Here is a 21970-nt window from a genome sequence, read left to right on the forward strand (position 1 = left end):
CAGGTTTGTTATCCTCACTACGTCATTAGATCCTTGTTTTTTAAATTTATTTTTCAATAAAAATAAAATTTATAATTGATATTTTTTGCATACCAAAATAATTGTTAACTATATGTTTAATTAGTATGTCGAAATTAAAAAAAAAAACTGTTAAAATGCAATTTATATTAGAGGGAAAACCAAATCAGAACTTTCCACATCGATAGCCTTGCCAATAATTACAGAATAAGATTAATTTAGAATTAATAAACAAGTTTAATATTAATAAAGTAAACTTGTGAAAAGAAAGGAAAACTAATTTTAGATTTTTCATCTTCTGTAATGTAATATAATTCTCCAAAAAATAGTTATTCTGTTAGGATTTTTTCTTTTACTCCAAGCAAGACGAGTAATTGCGCCCATTTGTGATACCAGTTGGTGATAATTTTGTGATACCAGTGGGTTCACGAAGTGGTTTTTGAACTGGGTTTCTAGTCCGAGATGCATACTGCCTTATTTTGTAGATGTGGGATTTTTTTTTTTAAATAATAATAACTTATTTATTCCGTATGTACCCATACTACATACATATTTAGTATACATATACTACTCGCATTGCAAAGCAATAAATAGAACAGTGATAAGAACACTAAAATGAAGTTATTAATTAAAGTAATAAGTAAAGTCTATTGATAAAATTTAAAGAACGAAATTAACACGATAAAATCTGTAAATCTGAAATAACACATTTTATACATTTACATAATGTAGGGGAGTCCTCTAAGAAAGCGTTTTAGAGCGATCTAAGCTCCACTGTGAAAATTCACTGGCCATTTCGGGAGATATCCTTACCATTTCATGGATGCCCTTGAAGTTTTTGTACTTTAGATACATCAAAAACATGCAACATACCAAGACCATTTCACTGGTTCTGCTGGTCAAGATAAATGTCACACCTCCAAGTGGTCCCGCTGGTAATTAACCGTGTGTCCAGCTTGATTGTCTATGCCGAGCCAATATGTCCTTGCTTTCTTTTTCTGAACAGATAGGTACAGAAAAATCTCCACAGTCAAGAACAGCCCCAAGCACCCACCTATGCAGATTTTGATAAGAGAAAAAATAAGAAACAAAGGCCTTTTATATCCAATCGTTATGTTAGCTAGCAACACGAGATAGCAGCGCAAGAACGATAGTTGAGAAAATCCTTACGAAAAGAAGAGGTTTCTCCCTCCATATTTTTTTTGTATTGCACACTTAAATGTGCTCCATAAATTTTACAAATATTTTTGTTTTTACAAAAACTGTTGGGTCAAGTAGCAAAACTGGTTCTTCTAGGCCTATAGTTCCATTCTTTAGATAGTCTAACAATTGGCAATTCTTTCCTTTTTTTTAAGGTCCAGGATCTATCCCAACGATATTTGTTGCGACACGATCTCCTCCGGCTGCAGAGTGCTAAACATCTGATATTACAACGACGTAATCAACTGGATTGATTAACTCAACTGTTTGGAAATTTTTCTTGAACCTACCTGTAAAGTACTGTGGGCAATCATCAGAATAAACGATTTCCTAAAAAAAAACAGAGATTACCCAGTTCTTGTTTTATAAAGGCCGAAAATTTAACATGTTTGATTCTTTGAACAAACAAATATCATTAATTCTTTAACTCATCTTCCTAGATATTGCCGACAAGTAATAAATAACCTATCCAATGAAACTTACATTTTTCAGCTTATCGGAAATAGTTTGAAAGAGAAGTAATTGTTTTGCATTAAATCTTTATTTTATTTATTATGTTCAATTTCAGATTAACTATTTTAATAATAATTTGATTTAAGTTCCGTTAGTTATTAGAATTTCGAGTATCTTTGTGTATATAGTTTGGATGTCCTATCACAATGTTAAAATTTTACTCATTTTATTTGCTGAATTATAATTAGGCCTATGCTTATTATTATAATATCATTATGCTTAAAATTTTGTTCGATAAATTTAGTTTGAATCAAATATATCCTTTTTTTGTATTCCAAAGAGTGCAATTTTATTTTAATAGGTATATAAATTTAAGTTTTAAGTGATATAAATAAAGGCAACTTCAAAGAAGTGATTTTCAAGTTTTACTTTTCAAAGTTTACCTATTTTTCAGCGGATACCGACAAAAATTATAATTTCCTTATACTTCCTTCTTTGACTGTTATTAACTGCTATCCTAAAGTTGAGATTTTGACAGATTGATGTCTCATGTTTTTGGCGAAATTTATAATGTTGTGTTTAAAATGTCAACGTAACTTGGAATACACTGATAAATACTTTTATTTCACTTGCAAAATAAGCATTCACATAAAATGCATGAGTTTGTCAAGGACAGAAGACCGTGAAGAACAGTGGTAAACACCTTACTTACTTAGTCCCCGCCTCAGCAACCTTGCGATGTAGAGGTTTGTTTCTTCTAATCGGTTTGATTTCGTAGATGTGGGGGATTGGTCCCCAAGTGTAATGGAGGGTTTGCCTCCTTTAGGCCTCTGCACTTACCCTTCAGAGCACATTCAGAATAGGCGGTTAAACTCCTACTTCCTGAGATGGTCTGATCGCCTGACCCATTCAGGTTGGTGCAATGTTAAACGTTTAGATTACGCAGGCAGCAGTACGAGCAGCGATCAACTTCACCCCTGACTAAACACCTACTGCTTTTTTTGTTTTAAATATTATCGTGGTTCTCATCTTTAAAAACAAAAAACAAAAAAATGAAATGTTGCAGAACAGTACGGAAGGATTGATTAAGTGGAAAAGGGGAATAGAAGAAATATTTATTTCGTTAAGTTAAACGTCTAGTCTACGATTTCTATAGGTCAGAGCCCAATAAATTATCAGGAATTTTAAGACTATCAACACTGAAATTTACAACTGAAAGGTATGTCAGAAATATTTGATTATATATGGGCTGCACAATTGGCCTATGTGTGGTTTAAGTGTACATTTTACTTTCTTATCAAGGTCCCAATTTTAGAATAAATTAGATTATGGAATGGAAAAATACTTCGTATTGCACGCCGAATTTACTAATTAAACAAAATTACAAATACATTTTCGTTTATTTCAGCGAGAGTTCAGGTTTAAAGCTGGCTGAAATGTAATCCAACTAAATCCCGACCAGTTGAACTTTTTACTGATAGTGAAGAAAATGCAGTAATACATCTGATTGTTTTTATTAATGAAATCAAGGCAGAAAATTTAGAATATCTGTAAAAAGGAGCAGGACTCAAAGTTTCTACAGAATGAAAAGGGAGCTGAACAAGTAAACCAATTTCTAGCCTTAGGGGTGCCTGGAATCACTATTCGTTATATTCGCGAAATACCAATAATTTGTTAGCCTCTTGCGTTAAAAACATTTGAAGGTTTATTAATTGAAAAATTATCATTTTATGTTAATAAAAAAAACTCAAAACTAATTGAAGTTAGAAGGACAATAAAAGATATAGACAGTGATACAATTGCAATAACTTAAAACATAAACTTGCCGTGTAAGTGAGAAGTGTTTGTGTGAAATGACTTGCTTTTTCTTCCAGTAGGTACGCTAAACCCAGGAAGTGGAACACATTAACTAACTCTAAAGAAGTTGGCTGTATGGTGAAAAGCCAAAGCCAGGAAAAAAAAAAAAAAAATGTCTTTGTGTTTGGCGTGCAGACTGTTGTAGTGCTGTTAATCTGGGATTCTCGCAGGGACGCCAAGATTCTCAAAGAAACAGTTTCTTCACTTCCTTCTACAAGAAGGCTAAATACAGAAACAAATTGTTACTTTATAAACTGACATTGCTCCAGGCGCCACGGTAGCCGAGCGGTTAGAGGCGAGGCCTGCAAAGCTAATATGTATTGTGGTACTGGATTCGATTCCCGGACTTGTCCTTGGATTTTATTTAATGTTTAATATGAGAACTTTATAGTAAAGTATGTTGGTTAGTCGCTTCCGTCCACGACACCTAATTTGGCAGTTAGACGTAAAGTCCGCCTGAAAAAAATAGGCATTACTTTACTTTTCTTTTACCTACTGCTATTGCTCCGTTTTTATAAAATTGACAACAAGCCCAAGCCTGGGAATACAGAACTAGCGGAAGTTGGAGGAGAGGATGTTACGCATTTGAGCATGACTTTTGTACCAGTCCTAATAGACCGTCAGGGTGTAAGACGTAGGGTGGAGTACAAATTTATGGAGGCAAGTCATGGACAAGGTGGAAGAATGATAAAAAGAGAGGATACACTTGTACGAATAGAATAAGTTGTAACCCTGGAAGGGTAGAAACAAGGACTAAAATTTAGTAAATGAATAAAATACGTAGTAAAATAACGAAATTACTTTTTTTTCTATCAAAGTAGATTCTAAACTATCCAAATTTAAAAGATTCAGTATTCAATATCTAGTTGAACTAAAATTTAATTTTGTACATTTATTTTATAAATCAAATTCAATAAATTTTGTAATACAAAATGTACAGAAAATCAAGTGCATTAATCCTTATATTAAGAGTCGAATTAACTTGAATTCGTACAAAATTTGAAAGTATTCTATCTCTGCAAAGAGGTTCTTTTTAATGTAAATATGATACTCTAGATCACTGGAAACTATCTACTCTTGGACCTTCAGTGTACAATTTCTCTTTAGACCTTTCACCGCTATAGTACTGCCTGAAGCGTTCATCTCTCATTTCTGTAAATCTCTTTATCTGTAAAGAAGATGATGCTCGAATTAGTTTTACTGTTCTTACTTTTTATTGGACACATGACTTTCCAGATGATATACAAAAAGAGAATATTAAGATAAAAAAGACTATATTATATATATATATATATATATATACTAAGTATATGAAGGGTAACACATTTAATATCTCAGCTGTTCTCTAAGTGATGTTTATTTTATATGCATTTGGGTTTTTTATCGTGTGTACAATTTTTTTAATTTCTTGATTCTGAATCAGAAAATGCTCATTCTGATGACTTTCCTAAATGCTCATTATATAGCAAACTATACAAAAGGAAGTCCCAAACTCTATTTAGACGAAGTAGAAAGTAATCTTTTCCAGGCAGCAAAAGGTTAGATAGGGTGTGTAGTTCGCTAATGAGTAGAAACAGATTGTACAAGCGGCCTAGGTCATTGAGCCATTTACAAGAGTAATAATAACGATTTTAACAATGAGAAGACTAAAACAATTACCTGTTTTTTCATTAGAAAACATTCCTTGTAATCTTCCAATAAGTCAAGACATTTTTCTTTGGCTCTAACATTGCCATAAGCTTCTAGACAGTTTATAGCTTTCATTTCCATTTCGGCACACTTCCTATCGCTTTGATGGGTTAATAACGTACCCGTGAGGTCTGTTAACGGGTTCCGAAAATAGGACGGAACTGGCATATTCTGAAATTTTTATTATAAGAAATTAATTTATTTGGATCAAACCAGATTTCAATTCTTTAAAAAATAATTCCGCATATTTGCAATACTTTCAGTCATAAATTAATTATTATTTATTTTTTGTATAAACTTACTAGGATCTAAAAATGAAACAGATAACTATAACCAGAAATTTAACTTCCAGGGAGGAGGGTTAAAGGTAATGGCATAAGTGGCCAGCTGATAGAGGTATATGCGTTCTTGTTTTATATATGTACATGTGTATTATAACCTACCAGACGATGCTTACTGCCGTGGAAGAGTGAACAATGTTAAAAGTTGTTCTATTACTGAAATACAGTCAATAAAATGTATAAAGGAAGTATTCAGTCTGATTGGCAGAGCACAGCAGAAGGTCAGAGTATAATGCAACTATTTTACAATGCAAAATCATCAGGAAGAAAGTTATTTGGTATGATTAAATTCATTTTACATTATATGTCAAATAATAATTCTACAAAAAGAGCTTCGGACGTCAATACCTCACATATTGACAATTAAATAAAATTAAATAGTGCTTTGGTTGCCAAATAGTATTTACTTGGAAAGTAAAAGTATTGAAGCTTGGATTAGTTTCGTTATCCGGAGGAATGCTGACAATGAAATACGAAGAAAAAGCGATATTACAAGAGATGAAAACAATTAACAAAGCAAAATAATGTATGGGAAATAGAAAATTGTCTTTTTATGCAAAGCGCGTGTTTTTCTAGTGAGAACTGTTTGGAAAGTAATACATGTAATCAGGAAACGACTTTTGCGTATGTAGTATTGTAAAAACCAAAAAGTAACACATCCTCTTTGTATTCTTTTCAATTGTGAATTGCATAATTAATCTCATGGTTTTAAGAACATATGGTTCGAACAGTGTCACCTCTCGATGAACTTGTTGATTATTATGAAAGTGGACCATTAACCAAATTCACATCGTCCTAAAATATCTATTGTGGCTCCTAAAGCATCAGGGTTCGTGCTAAGGGTCAAGGCGTCTGTAAAGTGTTTACGTGTAATATGCATGTAATGGTGAGATAGTTTGCCTGTCTGTTCGCTAAAAAAAAATAGTTGCACATATTAACTGCTTCTGTAGATCTTATGTGTATTGGGTGTATTACACGTTTCAGTCTAAGTTTTGTTAAACTAAGATACCCGCAGAGACGCCAAGATCCCTGAAAAAGTGGTTAGACTACTTCCCTTAACAGGATACTGGGGTTTCAAAGTGGAAAGTGAGACGAATGATTTATATTTAAATGATATAAACTGATTCGGGTATACTCAAATTGACAGATCCTTTCTTGGCATTTAAACTAAGTAGCTAATTCGAACTTTCTGCTTTTAGTTTAGACAGTATTTAGCCATTTTTAGAGTATTAGTTGTCAGTACACTGGAGATACTACCAAACAGAGGTGAAACAGGCTGAGATTGGTTATTATTGTCCATAAAAATTGTTTCTAGAATGACCCATATTGTTCAAAATTTCAGCCACGTATAAATTTCCACGGGATTAGCTGTTTTTGAATTCTCACCTCTTGTTTTAGCATCTAAAGAAACCTTAATCCAAGGTATAACTCCAAATGAAATCCTTCCAGAAGTATTGTAAAGTGACAGCGCTGTCCGGGATTTAAGTAAACTTACTTTGTGTGTGTGTGATGTGCATTAGCGAAAATAACTGAAAGTTCAAATCACATGCCGGATAGTTTGACAATAAACCTTTTATAACTACGTTGATTTTTTGGTTAATTTTTTGTCTAATATTTTCTCGAAAATAAATGCATTGATTTAAATGTTGGGTAATTGCAGATTTGTGTACCTTTTGTTGTTTAATCAACCCTTATACTTGCCTTTTAAAGTTTTTGTTTAGGAGATATATTTGTTGAGACTGAACCTTTAGGAGCTTGACTAGTTCTTGGTTCTGTCACGTATTATTGACATTTCAAAAAGAATTATGATATTAATAAATATGTGATTTCAAAATAAATAAATAAAAAATTTTTATTTAGGGATACTAGAACAGCCAGCGGTGCACGCAGTCATTGAAGAAGTCCGTTACAAAGTGGTACTTCTGGGCAAGAGTGGTGTAGGAAAGACATGGACAGTTGCACGATTGGCAGGGGTTGCAGGCAACAATGGTACAAGTTACCAAACATTTGAAACTGTTGGAATTAGAGTAACTAATATTTATTGGCCAGTCAAAATTCGGGATAAAATAGTTTTATTCAAACTTACAGTTTGGGATCCCGGTTCTCATTCATTTAAAAAATACACACACATTCCTGTGGTAGGTATATTATATTCTATATATATATTTTTAATGATTTAAGGCGCGAAAAAAATCTGAGGTTTTTGGCGCCTGGAGCTTTTTTCAATGCTCTGCCGACCTCTGGACAGTGTTCTCTCGTTACAGACAACACTGTCCATCACCGGACAGTAAGCTGTAAGAAGCTTCTAGGAAGAGAAATCTAAGAGTCAGCAGCTGGATTCGAACGCGGGACCTCCGCGTAGTAATCCAATCTTATTTTTGTGATTTTATTATAACTTTTAATAGTGAGTTATTTTATTATAATTAATGGAAGTGTACTTCTGAACTTAAATCAGCTGCAGGATCCCTCATTGATACCATTCTTTGGGTTTTAACTTAGAAAACTCTTATCTCCTAGAATCAACTTTGCTAAAATTATTATCTTGCCTCTTCTTTAGTCTGACTTGTGTCCGAGAGTTATCAAAAAAGTTGCGCTTGATCTTGGTAACGCTGGACTATTTTTGACTACATTCTTTCTGGTTCTTGACCATAAATATCGGAATTCATGGAAATGCCATCGGAAGCACTTCTTGGCAAGGACAGAAAAATGTCTACATCCAACAATTGTTTCTCTGTCTTAAGATTCACCATTAAATCAGTTTCTTGATACTTCATGAAAGTTCATTGAACTTGTGTTTTGCTGTAAATGTTGCAGCAGTGTTCCAAGGTTTTATGGTTGAAATTTACTCGACAATTTTCGTAAAGACTCTTGTTACATTATGGCTGCTCTTTCTGAGGTCACATTGTAACATTATGTCAGGTGATTTCTAAGATCAGTTTTGATCGAGCCATGGTCCCCTTTGATTTCAAATTGAGTATGCGTACATCCAGCATATAACCTTTTTCCTGTATGGCATAAAATTTTAAGGGAAGAAAGATTATTGCCAATTCCATCATAATTTTGTTATTTATCTTGTACCAACCTTTCGACCTAGAGACTTGGTCATCTTCAGGGCTGTGGAACGTGTTTTATACTAAAGCAGATTACAATTCACATTAATTTGATACAAAAAAATTGTTTCCAAAAATTATTTACTTCATAGTTATTATCAGTTATAATTTGTTTTACATTGTCAACCATAAAGGTTGGTGTCTTTCCTGACTGTTTAGGTACTGAGTGGGTCCGTTTTAAAATGTTCTTGTTTGTAGCTGGTCAGAATGTCAACAAAATTTTTTTTACGTGTTTTGTAGTAAGTAAAAAACACGTAAAACGCATCTTCCAGGCTATACTCGTCATAAACAAGAATATTTTAAAACCAACCATTTTTTATATCAAATCAATGCACATTGTAATCTGTTTCTGTAAAAATATTCAAGATGTCCTGATGGCCCTGAACAAGATCATCTAAGCCAAAAGCTTTGCAAAAAAAAAAAATCAAGTCACCAAAAAAAAAAACTACACTCTTTTTATATTGATAAAATTTAATGAATTTTTTTTATATTGTAAGGTACAGCCATGGATTTAGATAGATATTATACACCCCGTTAAAATTTCATAAATTAAAATTTCAATTTAATTAATTATTCCAGACATGTCAAGAGAAAGCTGACATGCAAATAATATTTTTCTCCTACAATGACGCGAGCAGCTTTAACGACTTATTGCCGCTTATTAATAAATGTGGTAAAAAGGACGAAGATAACTCGCCTGGACTGTTAATTATTGGGACAAGGTATTTTAATCTTATTTCAATCTATTTCCTGATATTGAATTAAATTTATTATTTTTAATTAAAATAATTTTTAGACATTTATCCAAAACGGAAGTTTCAAAATCAGAAGTTCAAGAATTTCAAATGAAACATAATGTGCAAATTATGTCTCTACCAGCAGCTACTTCTGGTTCTAATGAACTTTCTAAAGTATCTCCAATATTGAATACAATTTGTGAACAACTTTGGTACAGAGACCAACAGTATATAATGAACCAAAATGTTAACCTATAGTTTTTATTTTTATTAATAAATTTTATATTTTGTATGAATTTAGTTTTTATTTATGCGGATCAAATAATATTTTCAATCTAAGTTCTCGATTCTCGCATGCTCCCTCTTAACTAAAAAAACTATGGATTCTGGGCATCTAAGACACTGTAGGTGTAATCCGCGTATCTGAATGCTGAATTGACAGGGAGAAGATCTACAACAAGCATTGAAATAGTCTTCTTCTAAGGAGCTAGTTATATATACGTATAAATCTTATTCTGAATAGAATTACAAAGTAGCAATGATTAACGTTAAATGAAGTACATGTACTAAAAATATCAAAATAGGACAATTATACTTCTTTCTTCTCAAAGGATGTAGGATGCAATAATCCATCAGTCTGAGGTTGTTTAAAGTTGCTCCATTACTGATATCGGCGAGGAAATTGTCTAGTCTTCCTTAGGGAACAAGTGCTGCCTTATCGAAACTTCCTTTCTTTCATCAGCCACCTTCTTACACAACGTGAAAAAAGCTTCGTTAACCTTTTCATTTTATAGCCGGCATATACACAATTGATAACTTTGGAAAGAGGAGAATATAAGAAAATGCCTTTCTTTGACAGATGATTCTAAATAGTGTAAATTGTTTCAAGGGTTTATCCAATTTATAAATATGTTAATCCTCGACGCTCAAATCCACCACCCAGTAGCTGAAAGACTATCTCCTCGAATTCCAGTATCCAGATTTATGGTTTGATATGTTTAATAGTTTCTATTGATGTGAAAGGGGTTGTACGAGTAAGTACCGTTTATGCGGTATAAAGCCATCAGCAGTGATTGTTACACAGCATTCCTTTTTTTCCTGAATAAAATCAAATAAATTGACTTAGTCAAGCCTTCGGTTGTGGGGATTCTGCCTTAGAATCACATTAGCACAGTAAGAAATAAACTCAACCTTAATAATTATTTCTTGCGAAATTAACATTTTTTGACTTTTTTTTGTTGCTGAAAATTCATTTAATTTAAAATTTATGTTAAAAATTTTATTTAATGAGGATCGGTCCTAAACAAATTACTTTTTTTTTTACTGTTGAAACAAGTCTTCTCAGGGCTTTATTAGAAATGTTCAGATCGAAATTTGAACATTTCTGCACTACTTCGAAAAAGCACTGAAGATGATAGGAAATTGTAAAGCGTTCCTTCAATACCTTTTTTTAAAAAAATCTTCAATTATATCAAAATTAATCACACTCAACATATAGTGCTAATGGCCACGACAGTTGATGCCCTCTCCCAAATGTCAAGTGAAAATAAATAAATTAAGAAATAAAGTAAAATTAGGTACGTATAAAATTTTTATTTCATCACCCTTTTAGTCTTATTTGTACTTGCTTTTTTCCTTTTTCAATTCGTAACAAAAAAAGTAGTTTACAAAAAGATGAGCAAAACGTTAAAATAAATTAACACAATAATAATATTATTGTAACTATACAATAAATATAAACAATTTGCAACTTCTGCATCAATGCTGGCAAAAAATAAAATAATGATTTACTTACAAAATTAACATTTTTTGTCATTATCTTTAACAAATCCGAAGTTTTAGAGCTAAAATAAAATAAATAGTATAATAAAAATTTTTGAATAAATAAACAAGTAGTACGGAAATATTTTTTACGGTTTCTTCTATTCAGCTAATTTTAAATAAGAGTTCGTGAACTTTAAAAAATACAGTAGAACCCTTAGACCGTTAGACTCTCTTTCTCTCTAAACAACCTGGTTGAATTAATTGAAACTGACAGTACAAGGAGATGATACAGGAAGATTTTAAGGATGAGTTAATCAGACAGCGTCTCAAGGATACAGTGGAGTCGGGTAACCACTGAGGAGGACTATTGAGTCAAACCAGTAGGTATTCTTTGTAATTGCTTAAGGATATAATCCAATTGGTTGGAAAAAAAAACAAACAAACAAATGCAAGAAGATATCATTCTTCCCGCAAAGCTACTGAACGGCCAGACTTTTTTTTATTAATTATGTAGTTAGCTTTTGTCTTGAAAAAAACAATGCATATATCTAAACAGGGGTAAATTCACTTTTAATGAAACCTTCTTTTAATTTGTGAATGCGGCCGTTACGAGTCCTTCATAAGAAAATTATTCAAAACTTTAAATATAATTTTTCTTAAAAAACATTACAGTTCATTAAAATACACAAAAATCAAAATTGTAATTTTTATGAAAGTTGTTGAATTACAACAACTATTACTATTTAAGGAAAGTTAACAATCAATAAATAATAAAATAACAGGAAACAATATGTTATTATCAACGTAACAAATAATCTAATTGATGCTTTCTGTACACTTAAATCAATAAAATCTCCATTGTTGTATACTAATGGAGATTAAATTCAAACTCAGCAAAGTGAAACGTTCAAAATTCAAGTAAAAAAAAAAAAATGAACGAAGCCTTTTTTTAGATCACGTAAGATAAATTGTTTTTTCTGGATAGGTTCAGTACAAACTACAATCCACAATATACCCTTGTGCAAAGTACGTAAATTTTACTTTTCTGCAATCGGTAATAATGGGCCAAATAACTGATCAAAAGTAATGCTAGAGCAGAAAAGAAAGTATAATTCAACGAGAGTAAATTTTTACATCCTTTCGTTGTTGGCAGAAGTATTCATTGAGACAATATGTGAATTCGAGTGGAAAAAAGCATTATTCTACTTACATTTATAAATGGTGTTTAATTAATACAGTATATATGAACAAATTGTTAAAATATTTTAATTTATTTGTAAAAAAAACCTGTGCGATTTTACCTAATAAAAGTGGAGTCGTACACTAAAGTGGAGTTATGTGGGCGTGGTTGCCACGTGGTGTATTGTCGTTGTAAAAGATTTTTATTGCCACTGAGAATTTAATTTTTCTACAAGTTATCATTTCTTTTTTTGTATTTAAGTTATTCCTAGCCGGTTTCGGGCTTTCATCTATCATCAGAGGTTGATTAATTAGTTTAGTGTAGAGATTTCAATTTCACTTATGTTTCCGTCTTGCACTTCAATTGCTGACAGATAAAGTCAACGATATTATCCAGCATTGAGGAGCTAACCGCATTTTCAGAATAACATTAGTATAGAACTTTAAGATGGGTGTCTTGCAAATTATTCTTTACTGTAAACATCTGACTCAATTGTTTTAAAAAAGAATTGATTTATAAAATTACACTCTAATTGTTAACGCATCGGCAAATAAAATATAAGTAAAAAGGTTCCGCCGAAGAAGAAAAGTACCCAAATACTGGAAAGTATTATTTTACAGGACGGCTTTCCAAAGTTTTGTTTTCACAGTCGAAAACCCAGGCTTCGGTGTGCCATAAAAATATTAATAAATGGACGGAGTTCTTTTTTTTGCGGCAAATACGAAAAGAAAGAGTATCGGAAAACACATATTTCCATCTAATGAACATTTTCATTTAACGTCAGAGTAGAAGTAGACGATATAAAACCCCACTTCCAGAAAGTTGGCAAAATCTAAATTCCTCAAGAAATTTGTTCATGGGCAGACTCTAAACCTCAATGAAAGTTTTAACAATGATGCAGTTTCACCAAAAGAGTCATTATGGGAGTCAGAATACTTAAGAACTTATTTATTAAGACTTATTTAAAGCTATCTCAATTTCAACCTGGACCATCATCCAAGGAAGCAATAACTGTTAACAGCTAGATCAATATCCTGGGTGGAAATGGATCAAAAGAATTAAAATTATGGGTTCAGAAATACACAATGTCTCCAGAGAAGCAAGAAGTGAGGAAAATATCTGGGCCTCAGCTTAATGGCATACCATTAAGCATTCAACAGAAGCTCACTAAATCTCATTACTTCATTTTTTGACATTTATTTTTAAATTCAAAATCATTTGCTCAATGTCAAATTAACGGTTTTTTAAAAAATAAAACGAAGAATTCGATTTTTTAAAAATAATTTGAAGTGTACCCAATTGGCAGAAACGCATTATTCGATGATTAAATTCCATATTTAAAAGTGAAACAAATCGGCTCATTTTTAAGTGGCTAGCTATCAGTTGGGTACACGCCACACTACATTGACAATACCACACCACTGCAGCATACCAATATCACTCACCACTTCAGTACACGACAGATCTACATGGAATCTTCATTGGGTATAAAATGCCATTTTCTTACACTAATCCAAAAATGATCTATGAGATTTAGAAGTATTTTTTTCCAATTTTTGTACTAATATTTAAGGCATCTGATAATAATAAAAATTTCAGTCAATATTCATACTTCCAATATTTAAGTAGAGGGAGCTAAATGAAGAACTATGAAATAAGATTTTTATACAATTAATGAAGACTATCCTTTCATAAATTATACACCATACCTCTTGCCTTTTTTGCTAAACTCCATTATATACAAAACAACTTTCAGCCTTATATTTGACATTAAGTGTAAATTCAGTCGGAATAAAGTCTAAATTCGATTAATGAAGAAACTAATTTACACCTATTACAAATTATATATATATATATATTATGTAATTAAAAAAGAAATACTGTTCGTAAATACGTTTTTTCCTTATCAAATATTTACTTTGCAATAAGATTATCATGGCAGATTTTGCGGGAAAATCCTTGTTGTTTAGTAGGCCTGAAACAAATAGAACAAACCCACTCAAGTATTATATCAAGAACAAATCTTTTGTGATTGTACTCATGACTTTCTCTTACCGTAACTTACATCGTCAAATTTCCTGTTAACTTAAAATTTTGGTCTAAATATTTAGTTGCTTTCAATCTCTTGTACGGTTATGACTACAAAATGACTTTTATTTAACAGAATCGCGACAACTCAGCTCTCCATTAAAGTAATTGTTAATTTTCAAACCCCTAATAAAATAATTGCTTCATGAAAAAAAAGCTGACACAAAAGAACTTAATAGTGGTTAGTTAGTCGTGTTAAAAGAGACTTCATCAAGAGATTCGCAGAAAGGTAAAAAATAAAGAATTCAGTAAAGGGGTACTTCCGGTACTTTTGACTTTTCAACTCCAAAATTTTGGAATCTAACTCGACAGTAATTAACTCTAGTACTAACATTTAGATTCACCGTGTTCAGTTCTGAAGATGACTATCAGAAGATACTAAACGCGGAATAATTCATCCATTTGTCACAATGTCACCACAGGGTTGTGGTGCAAGCTAGCAAATTGTACTACTTGACGCCTGGCGCAGCGCCACAATTATGGCCTGTGTAACTATTGGAGTTCTGATGGAGTGATGCACACGTACTTAAGGCGGCCTTGCGGCGACCAAGTCCCATCTTCCCGCTGTTACTGCAAGCAATTCCCTATAGAGCCGCAGCGACGCCAGACAAGCAACTTCAGTCACTAGTTACCTTGTTCTTTATTGAGCAGTGCACATTAAGCACTTTTATAAAGACCGATGAAAACAAATAAATTCAAATCTTGCAATTTTTCGTGTTGTGTGATTACTTTAATAATTACTGTATTCTAATGGGAAATGATTAATTGTAGTAGAGAAAATAACTTTTATTTTTATTGTTCACTGCTTTACGACCGCAGTGATATTTTTTCTTTTTCCGATTTTTATTGAATAAAATAAAATATAATTAAAAAAAATAACTTTATGCCAACGTTTTGACAGACATGTTGTCTTCATCAAGCTCTCATACACGTATACAATCAAAATTCACTCATGCGACATTCAAATCAACTGACTCGAATTCCACGGTTTTCTTCAAACTAAGAATTTCTGCTAAAGGTTATTTGGTTTGAATATTATTTACTACCATAAAAAAAGACACTTGGAGGGAAGCATGTCGTCACGAAGTCCTCCTTAAAAACCATTTCGATGAAAATCATTTCGAAAAAAAACATCATGCTCTGCCATTAGATGTCTCGCAACCCAATATATTTCAGCTCTTGAAGAGAGCACGTCAGTAAATGTCACAGTGAAATGGGACAGGGCTTCGCGCACAAAAAGATGATCTCCTGTCATGTGCCCGTACCCATAAAGCACATAGTTCGGGTTGTCAACTACCCCGATATAAGCAGTAAGTGTGCCTGCAGGTAATTTGGCAAATAGTGAAAATAACCAGGAGTATTCAAAGAAAGAGAAAATATTTGTTTAAGGGAAACAGAAGCATCTCCAAATAAAATTGCGGATCAAAAGCTTGTGATCAATAGCACTTTATTAAATGGCATACGCAGTTAAATACTTCACTCTTGCATTCCAAAGGTATCCGTTTATTTATAATACCGCATTGATTGATAATTTTTAAATAATGAAGTTAGATCATACCTCAATTGTAGACAACGTTGCTTCATAGCCACCTTTGGACTTCATTTGGTTTTCTATAGCAGAAAGGCGAGAGGCTCCTGGACAGTCATTTATATCTTCCGAGCCAATATGTGCGGTGTGCCTGAAGTTAGTTGGCTCTCCTATCATAGATCTGTCAATCCGTCCACGCCTATCACTTGGTTTTCTCTAAACAATCGACATATAATTAAATTAAAAGCAGTGTCTTTTTAAAGGAGAGGTGGAAAAACTTGCCAGATTAGTGAACTTTATTAATATTTAAGCAAATCACAATTTGTTGTTTTAAAAAATTTACCAGTCTGCGAACTTGTGCGTGTTGATTCAAGCAGCATGAAAACAATTGGACCCACAGATCACCACCCACATTGCTTGACTGGTAAGTCGACATCTGAAAAATAATGTACACCAAACTTATTAATAACTACACTTTTTTTTTGGTAGAACTTGTCAAGTTTAAAGAAACTCACATGAGCCACTTACAAGAAAAATACAAAAATCGATCTTGTAAAGTAATATTTCTTGATCACCAATTTATATTCAAAAAGTTAGTATCGTATACAGGCACCATTGAGGCCCCGAAGCAAAAATTAAATTTAAACTTAACGCGATTTATCAGTTGTGACTTAGGGGGGGATACCCCTCCCACACATCGGATTTTTTTTTTTAAGCCACCTTTTTCTGACTCAGGGTATATCAGAACCGATATTGTTAAAAAAAATGGCTGCAAAAAAAAGGTTTATATTTAAAGTGCGATAAGATATATATAATTAATACCAAATTCCTTTTTCTTTTTTTTTTTTATTACCACAAAGTCATTTCCGAAATTATTTGTTTCTTGTTGATTTTTTTCTTGTGCTGTTTCGGCCAAAACACTGAACCGGTAAACGAAAATATTATACAAATGCCTTATCAATTTTGTCTTTTCTAAACGCTGATACCAACTTTGCGATACAAACATTTTTTTTGACCTATTTTTCTGGTGAAAACTCACTTTCGAAAATTTACAAAATATCGCAATTTATTTGGATGAGAAAAATAAAAAGTAATAGATTTTAAATATTAACGTAAACTTACATTGCATTCAAACGATTCTTTAAGATATAGATTTAAAATTGATAAGCGCATTTATCCTCTTTTGATACTGCGGATTTCATATCAGCTTCTCACTTTCACACCACTTGGTTAAAGAACACATTTATTACATGAACTGGTTATACGTATTGGAACATGTATTATATACCATTTCTTTTCAGTACTGAGTTAAAACAAGAATATAAGGAAAACTATCAATAACTATTAATTTAGTTGGGAAGGTTACAAATTTACTTCATAAAAGCTGATGTAAACAATGCGAAGACAATGTAAACTTTATCTTATCGCTGGTAGATAGATAAGGTATTTATTATAGGGAATAAAAGGAAAATCAAATAACTAGTATAAATCATAAACAATACAACGATGATAATGAACGGCGCCAGCCTTCTATTAGCAAAATTTATTAAACATTCGTATGCATTAAATTAGAAAATAGCTTTATTTTACAACTTGATAAAATAAATAATTGATTAAATTTTAAGGTCGAATTTTAACGGATGTATCAGTTTTGAGGTCTTCATGGTCAGAAAAAGTGTTTTCTAAAAATGGTGGGGTGAATGAATAGAATATATCAAAAACGAAAAATTGCAGGAAGCTCAAATGTTATATAGCATTTGAGTCCTCCTACGTTTCGAGCTTAACATTCAGGTCAAAATCTTCCAACCGGGAAAAGCCCTTTACATTAGAGAGTTTTCACTTTTTGAGATTTTTTCTTTTCCGAAATAACGGCAGAGATTTTCATCAAACTTGGTATAATGTTTATACGACATGTGTAAGAGGGATGTAAATAGGTTCCCCTCTAAAGTGACATTTCAGTGTAAAGTACAGTTCTTCTACTTATAAACTATTAAGAAGGTTAAACGTATTGCTAACAATTCAAGTTTGAAGAAAATACCTCAATAGGCAGGCCACTTTACTGAGAGATTTTTTTTGTTTAATGGCTCCTAACTCAATAATTTTAACAATCTATACAACAAAACGTAGAGGATTTCTTTCACAAATACTTCCTCCTTTTGCACTACAGAGCATGAAGGTCCTGGACCATCTCAAGTTACCACCTACTGGACTCCATCTTTAAACTTGGAACATCCTCAAATCCACTCGCAACTTATTTTTTCTGGATGACCTAGGTACAACATTTTAGGATATCTATCCTCTGACATTTTTTTTTTTTAAAGTGATGAGGCCACCTTAGTCTTCCTGATCTCGAAACAAGATCTTTAATTCCTGATTGGACCTTATCCTTCATCCATCTCATTCCTGAACAAGTCCGAAAATCCTTTAGAGCAATTTTTCCCCCAAAATGCGAGTATATAGCATAGAGTAAATATCATCTATTGCTGGTATCCAGTTTTTGCTTCTATTTCATTAAAGGGTCCCAAAAACAATTTGTGTATTAATAGTTTCAACTTCCCTCCGACATGAGTAGTAAAACTTTTTCCAGGGTCCAATAACACCTGTTACCGCTATAATGCTTGCTTTAATATTTTCATTAACCTCAGTTTTACAATTAATAATAGCTCATAGGTTCTTGAACTGTATGATATTCTTAAAGTGTATGCACCTTTGTAGATTCACCGTTAGGTGCATTTTTTTCAGTGGTAAACAAGTATTGTGTTATGAATTCATTTGTTGAAAACCGAAAATTTTCGTTTCTTTTTCAGATTCTTATCGCACTCTTTCTACTGCTAATACTACACTAATAATACTTGCCCGCTTTATACGGATCTACTCAATTTGACATGATTGTAACAAAATGCACACTATTGCGACATATTTCCTTCTAATAAAAGAAGAAGTAAGTAAAAACTGGATTTTAGAAAACACTATGTTTGAAAAAATATTTCAAACTGAAAAGTTAGAGAACCAGAGTGAATTGCGACCAAAAAGATCTATTGTGCTTATGTAGGCATTTGTAAAGGTAGTGTCTGTAAATGTGCTCGTGACGAAGAGCTTGAGTGTGCCTGTGAGTAAGCTAAAGCCAAAGTGTTCACCGAAATTGAAAATAATATGCTAAAGAGTTCTTAGATTCTAAACCAAAAAATGGTAGCGTGGAATTCAATAGCTGACAAAGAGGTAGATAAAAAAAGACTATCGCGAACAGCTTTATTTTAAACATTAATAAAATTGCACAAGTTTTTTTTTTAAAGTTGAATTTTACTTTCTCTTACTGCTTGTCAAAGCTAAAGTATTTTGACCATGTCGAATTTCCGAAATTGAGTCTTTATAAGAAATATCTTATAGAAGTATTTTCCGAGACAGAAAAAGTGGTTTTTAGAAAATGACACGTGTGTGAAAAAAATAATTAGCATAATCGCAGAAGCTTAAGTACCTTTAAATTTCGATTTAGACAGTTTTAGACAACTTAGAGATCCCATTCCGTCACCCAGAAGTACTATTTAAGTATTTTCTTTTGTAGAATGTATGGTCCTATCACTTATGTATATATATATATATATATATACACATATATAACATTAAAAAAGGATTAAATGGATTAGTGGGCTACCCCTGAGAACTTCAAACTAGATTTTACCTTAATCGAATTTTTGCTTTACACAACATTAGAATATATAATAATTCTAAACGGAAACCAATTATTTTTATTTTTAAGTGCTTCCCTCCCTTACTTTGAACTAGAGAATCAATAAATGCCGATTCCTAAAAGACAGACATGACTTTGACATAATGGAAGCATGCCGAAAATGGAACATATCCTGGAACCATGCCAAACACCATCTATGCCAGGATAGACTGGAATGGAGGTGGATTGTCACACGTAACTCCTAACGCCAGAAGAAAGCTTTAATAAATAATTAAATTATTCAGATTCAAATTATTAGAATCGGAAAACCTATTTTCAAATTAATAAATCAATACTCACTTGTGGTTGAATAAGAAAAACTTGGAAGAAAATGACTTGAATCACAGTAGAAATGGACGTTCCAAAGTTATCTGGAAAATTATTACAACTCTCATCAAATATGCGATAAAAAAATAATTTTCATACTTAAACAACAATAAAGAATTCAGCCAAAAATTTATGGTTGCAGTGTGCACATAGGTATTTGTTTTTTTATTACAGACTAAAGTAACTTTAAAAACCCAATAATATTAAGAAACTTCAAATTAATAAAACAGTACCAGCATAAAGCAGTTTACTAACTGAAACATTTAAGACATGTCATGTCATGTCAAACGTGCTCATTCTCCAAAATGTAGCTCATAGAGATAGAATCAACAATGTCCATTTAAAGGATAATAGATATTAAAATAAATGATAAAATATCGCTAATATTAATGACATAATACTAAAAATAAAACGTGATATAGTTAAATGTGCTTACCCTACTTAATTATTTTTAAGAATTTCGTTAGGCCTTATTCATTTTTGAGCACTTGAATTACTAGTCATTTATTCAGAAAAAGATTAGTTTTGTGGGGTACATAAAAATTAAACGTACTACAAATATAAACTACAATGAGAGAAGTCAGTGATAGGTTTCCTTAGCCGAGATTGTGTAGTAGTTAGTTTAGCTAACAGTGTTGACCTAACTCTTAAAAATTAAATTAACTAAAGAAGACAATAAATAAAACACAAGGCATTCAAGCATAAAATAATGTTATTTTTAACAATACTCTTTAGTTTTATTAAAACATTTTTACAAAGAGAAAATTTGAAAAAATATTAAATTTTATTATGGGGTCGCCTCTCAAATTTACTAAATCTAGTAAAGAAATCAACTAATTTTTACTAATGTGAGCTAGTGGAGCGGGCCAATCAACAATTTTAAATTACTTAAGTTTAATCGGACTACTTATATTCATTTAAGCTTTATTTAAAACTAATAATAAGTGACTTATGTTATAGAATTGTTATACATATCCTCATATTTTGAAAATGTGATTAAGTCCGCAATGCTGCAAAATGTCACTGATTTTATCTGTCATAGCAGACATGTTTATTAAATCCCTGATGGGTTTCCGACTTTAATCCATCATCAAAAGTGAATTAATCAGTTTGCGCAGAGAAATCGATTTTATCTATTTTTTCGTCTCACACATGCGTGCTTCGACAAATAATAAAATTAGCAACAACTTCATTTATGTCAATTTTACTATTCTTGTTAAATTTTTTAATTCCTTAAAAAAGCTTGCGCGTAAAAACTATAGGGGGTTGCTGATCAATGTGCAGTCTTCAAAAAGTCTTTTTTGAACTTGTTAGTCATTAAAAAATTATTAGAGTATTCCAGAATGTATATATCTCAACAATGATGATGTTACTAACCGATAAGTAGTTTGGTTCCTATTTCCCAATTCCGGTTATCCGTTCTTATCACTGTCCTGCTCAGGTAGCTTTCTCAATCTTATACCTTTAATACATTTGCCTCTCTGTATAAATTATCCAGCTCCGAATTAACCTTCTTCATCAGAATTTTTTTCACATTGTGTGCCTTAAGTTGTAGGGAGAAAAGCTTTCTTTCAAATACCAACAAAACTTTATATTTTTTGAAGAGAGCCTAGAATTTTGAGCTATATGCCAATACAGTCCGTAAGTGGGATTATAAAGAACGGATTGACTTTTTGAAATAAAATGCGGGGCTGATCAGCAAGCCCTAATGCACAAAGCTATCTACTTCTTCGAATGTATGAGTTTTCAAGGAAATCTCTGATAACCAGATACCCTTTGAGCACATATTTTTGGTTCTATACTGGTTTGTTCTCATTACCACTATCAGTAGTGACCGCTAACTTCAAATGATCTTCAATAGCTCTCAGGAATCTTGCAATTATGTGTAATATCGTCGACATATGCATGCATACGGAAACAAATACATAAGGATTGTCTGTTAAATATAGCG

The 21970-nt window shown here is 32.1% G+C and overlaps 3 protein-coding genes and 1 long non-coding RNA gene across 7 annotated transcripts; 2 read left to right on the forward strand and 2 right to left on the reverse strand.

The window, feature by feature from the left end:
- Positions 1 to 43: 43 nt before the first annotated feature.
- Positions 44 to 2086, forward strand: LOC141459261 (uncharacterized). Its single transcript, XR_012461431.1, has 2 exons — positions 44 to 505; positions 1374 to 2086. It is a non-coding gene; the product is annotated as an uncharacterized lncRNA (long non-coding RNA).
- Positions 2087 to 4389: 2303 nt separating this feature from the next.
- Positions 4390 to 5661, reverse strand: LOC141459260 (NADH dehydrogenase [ubiquinone] iron-sulfur protein 5-like). Its single transcript, XM_074138110.1, has 3 exons — positions 5520 to 5661; positions 5188 to 5388; positions 4390 to 4696 (listed from the first exon to the last, which is right to left on the reverse strand). Exons 2-3 carry the CDS (start codon positions 5383 to 5385, stop codon positions 4586 to 4588), a joined length of 309 nt encoding a protein of 102 aa, XP_073994211.1. The 5' UTR covers positions 5386 to 5388; positions 5520 to 5661; the 3' UTR covers positions 4390 to 4585.
- LOC141459257 (ciliogenesis and planar polarity effector 2-like) lies at positions 5570 to 9697 on the forward strand. 2 transcript variants are annotated; one of them, XM_074138104.1, is made up of 4 exons: positions 5570 to 5836; positions 7419 to 7696; positions 9248 to 9390; positions 9465 to 9697. In XM_074138104.1, exons 1-4 carry the CDS (start codon positions 5734 to 5736, stop codon positions 9661 to 9663), a joined length of 723 nt encoding a protein of 240 aa, XP_073994205.1. In that variant the 5' UTR covers positions 5570 to 5733; the 3' UTR covers positions 9664 to 9697. The 2 variants fall into 2 exon arrangements, with proteins under 2 accessions (XP_073994205.1, XP_073994206.1); XM_074138105.1 differs by having other exon boundaries at positions 5622 to 5779.
- A 1276-nt stretch (positions 9698 to 10973) lies between these two features.
- Spec2 (CDC42 small effector protein Spec2) lies at positions 10974 to 20649 on the reverse strand. Of its 3 annotated transcripts, XM_074138107.1 has the most exons (5): positions 20456 to 20649; positions 19993 to 20063; positions 16309 to 16401; positions 15996 to 16181; positions 10974 to 14324 (listed from the first exon to the last, which is right to left on the reverse strand). In XM_074138107.1, the coding sequence occupies exons 3-5, from the start codon at positions 16399 to 16401 to the stop codon at positions 14316 to 14318; spliced, it is 288 nt and encodes a 95-aa protein (XP_073994208.1). In that variant the 5' UTR covers positions 19993 to 20063; positions 20456 to 20649; the 3' UTR covers positions 10974 to 14315. The 3 variants fall into 3 exon arrangements, with proteins under 3 accessions (XP_073994208.1, XP_073994207.1, XP_073994209.1); XM_074138106.1 differs by lacking the exons at positions 19993 to 20063; positions 20456 to 20649 and adding an exon at positions 17088 to 17350; XM_074138108.1 differs by lacking the exons at positions 19993 to 20063; positions 20456 to 20649 and adding an exon at positions 16494 to 16635.
- Positions 20650 to 21970: the final 1321 nt, after the last annotated feature.

This window comes from Rhodnius prolixus, unplaced genomic scaffold (assembly GCF_049639745.1).
Source record: "Rhodnius prolixus isolate KJV_2025 unplaced genomic scaffold, Rpr scaffold_11, whole genome shotgun sequence".
NCBI classification, from domain to species: Eukaryota; Metazoa; Arthropoda; class Insecta; order Hemiptera; family Reduviidae; genus Rhodnius; species Rhodnius prolixus.

What these genes read in the sequence shown, in the direction of transcription:
- LOC141459257 (XM_074138104.1), top strand. Translation starts at nt 5,734, where the DNA reads ATGTATAAAGGAAGTATTCAGTCTGATTGGCAGAGCACAGCAGAAGGT. An exon ending in ATCAGGAAGAAAGTTATTTG is followed by an intron (nt 5,837 to 7,418) that starts GTATGATTAAAT and finishes ATTTTTATTTAG; the next exon opens with GGATACTAGAACAGCCAGCG. An exon ending in AATACACACACATTCCTGTG is followed by an intron (nt 7,697 to 9,247) that starts GTAGGTATATTA and finishes TAATTATTCCAG; the next exon opens with ACATGTCAAGAGAAAGCTGA.
- LOC141459260 (XM_074138110.1), bottom strand. Translation starts at nt 5,385, where the DNA reads ATGCCAGTTCCGTCCTATTTTCGGAACCCGTTAACAGACCTCACGGGT. An exon ending in GTTTTCTAATGAAAAAACAG is followed by an intron (nt 4,697 to 5,187) that starts GTAATTGTTTTA and finishes TCTTCTTTACAG; the next exon opens with ATAAAGAGATTTACAGAAAT.
- Spec2 (XM_074138106.1), bottom strand. Translation starts at nt 17,138, where the DNA reads ATGCGCTTATCAATTTTAAATCTATATCTTAAAGAATCGTTTGAATGC. An exon ending in AAGAATCGTTTGAATGCAAT is followed by an intron (nt 16,402 to 17,087) that starts GTAAGTTTACGT and finishes ATTATTTTTCAG; the next exon opens with ATGTCGACTTACCAGTCAAG. An exon ending in ACGCACAAGTTCGCAGACTG is followed by an intron (nt 16,182 to 16,308) that starts GTAAATTTTTTA and finishes TCGATTGTTTAG; the next exon opens with AGAAAACCAAGTGATAGGCG.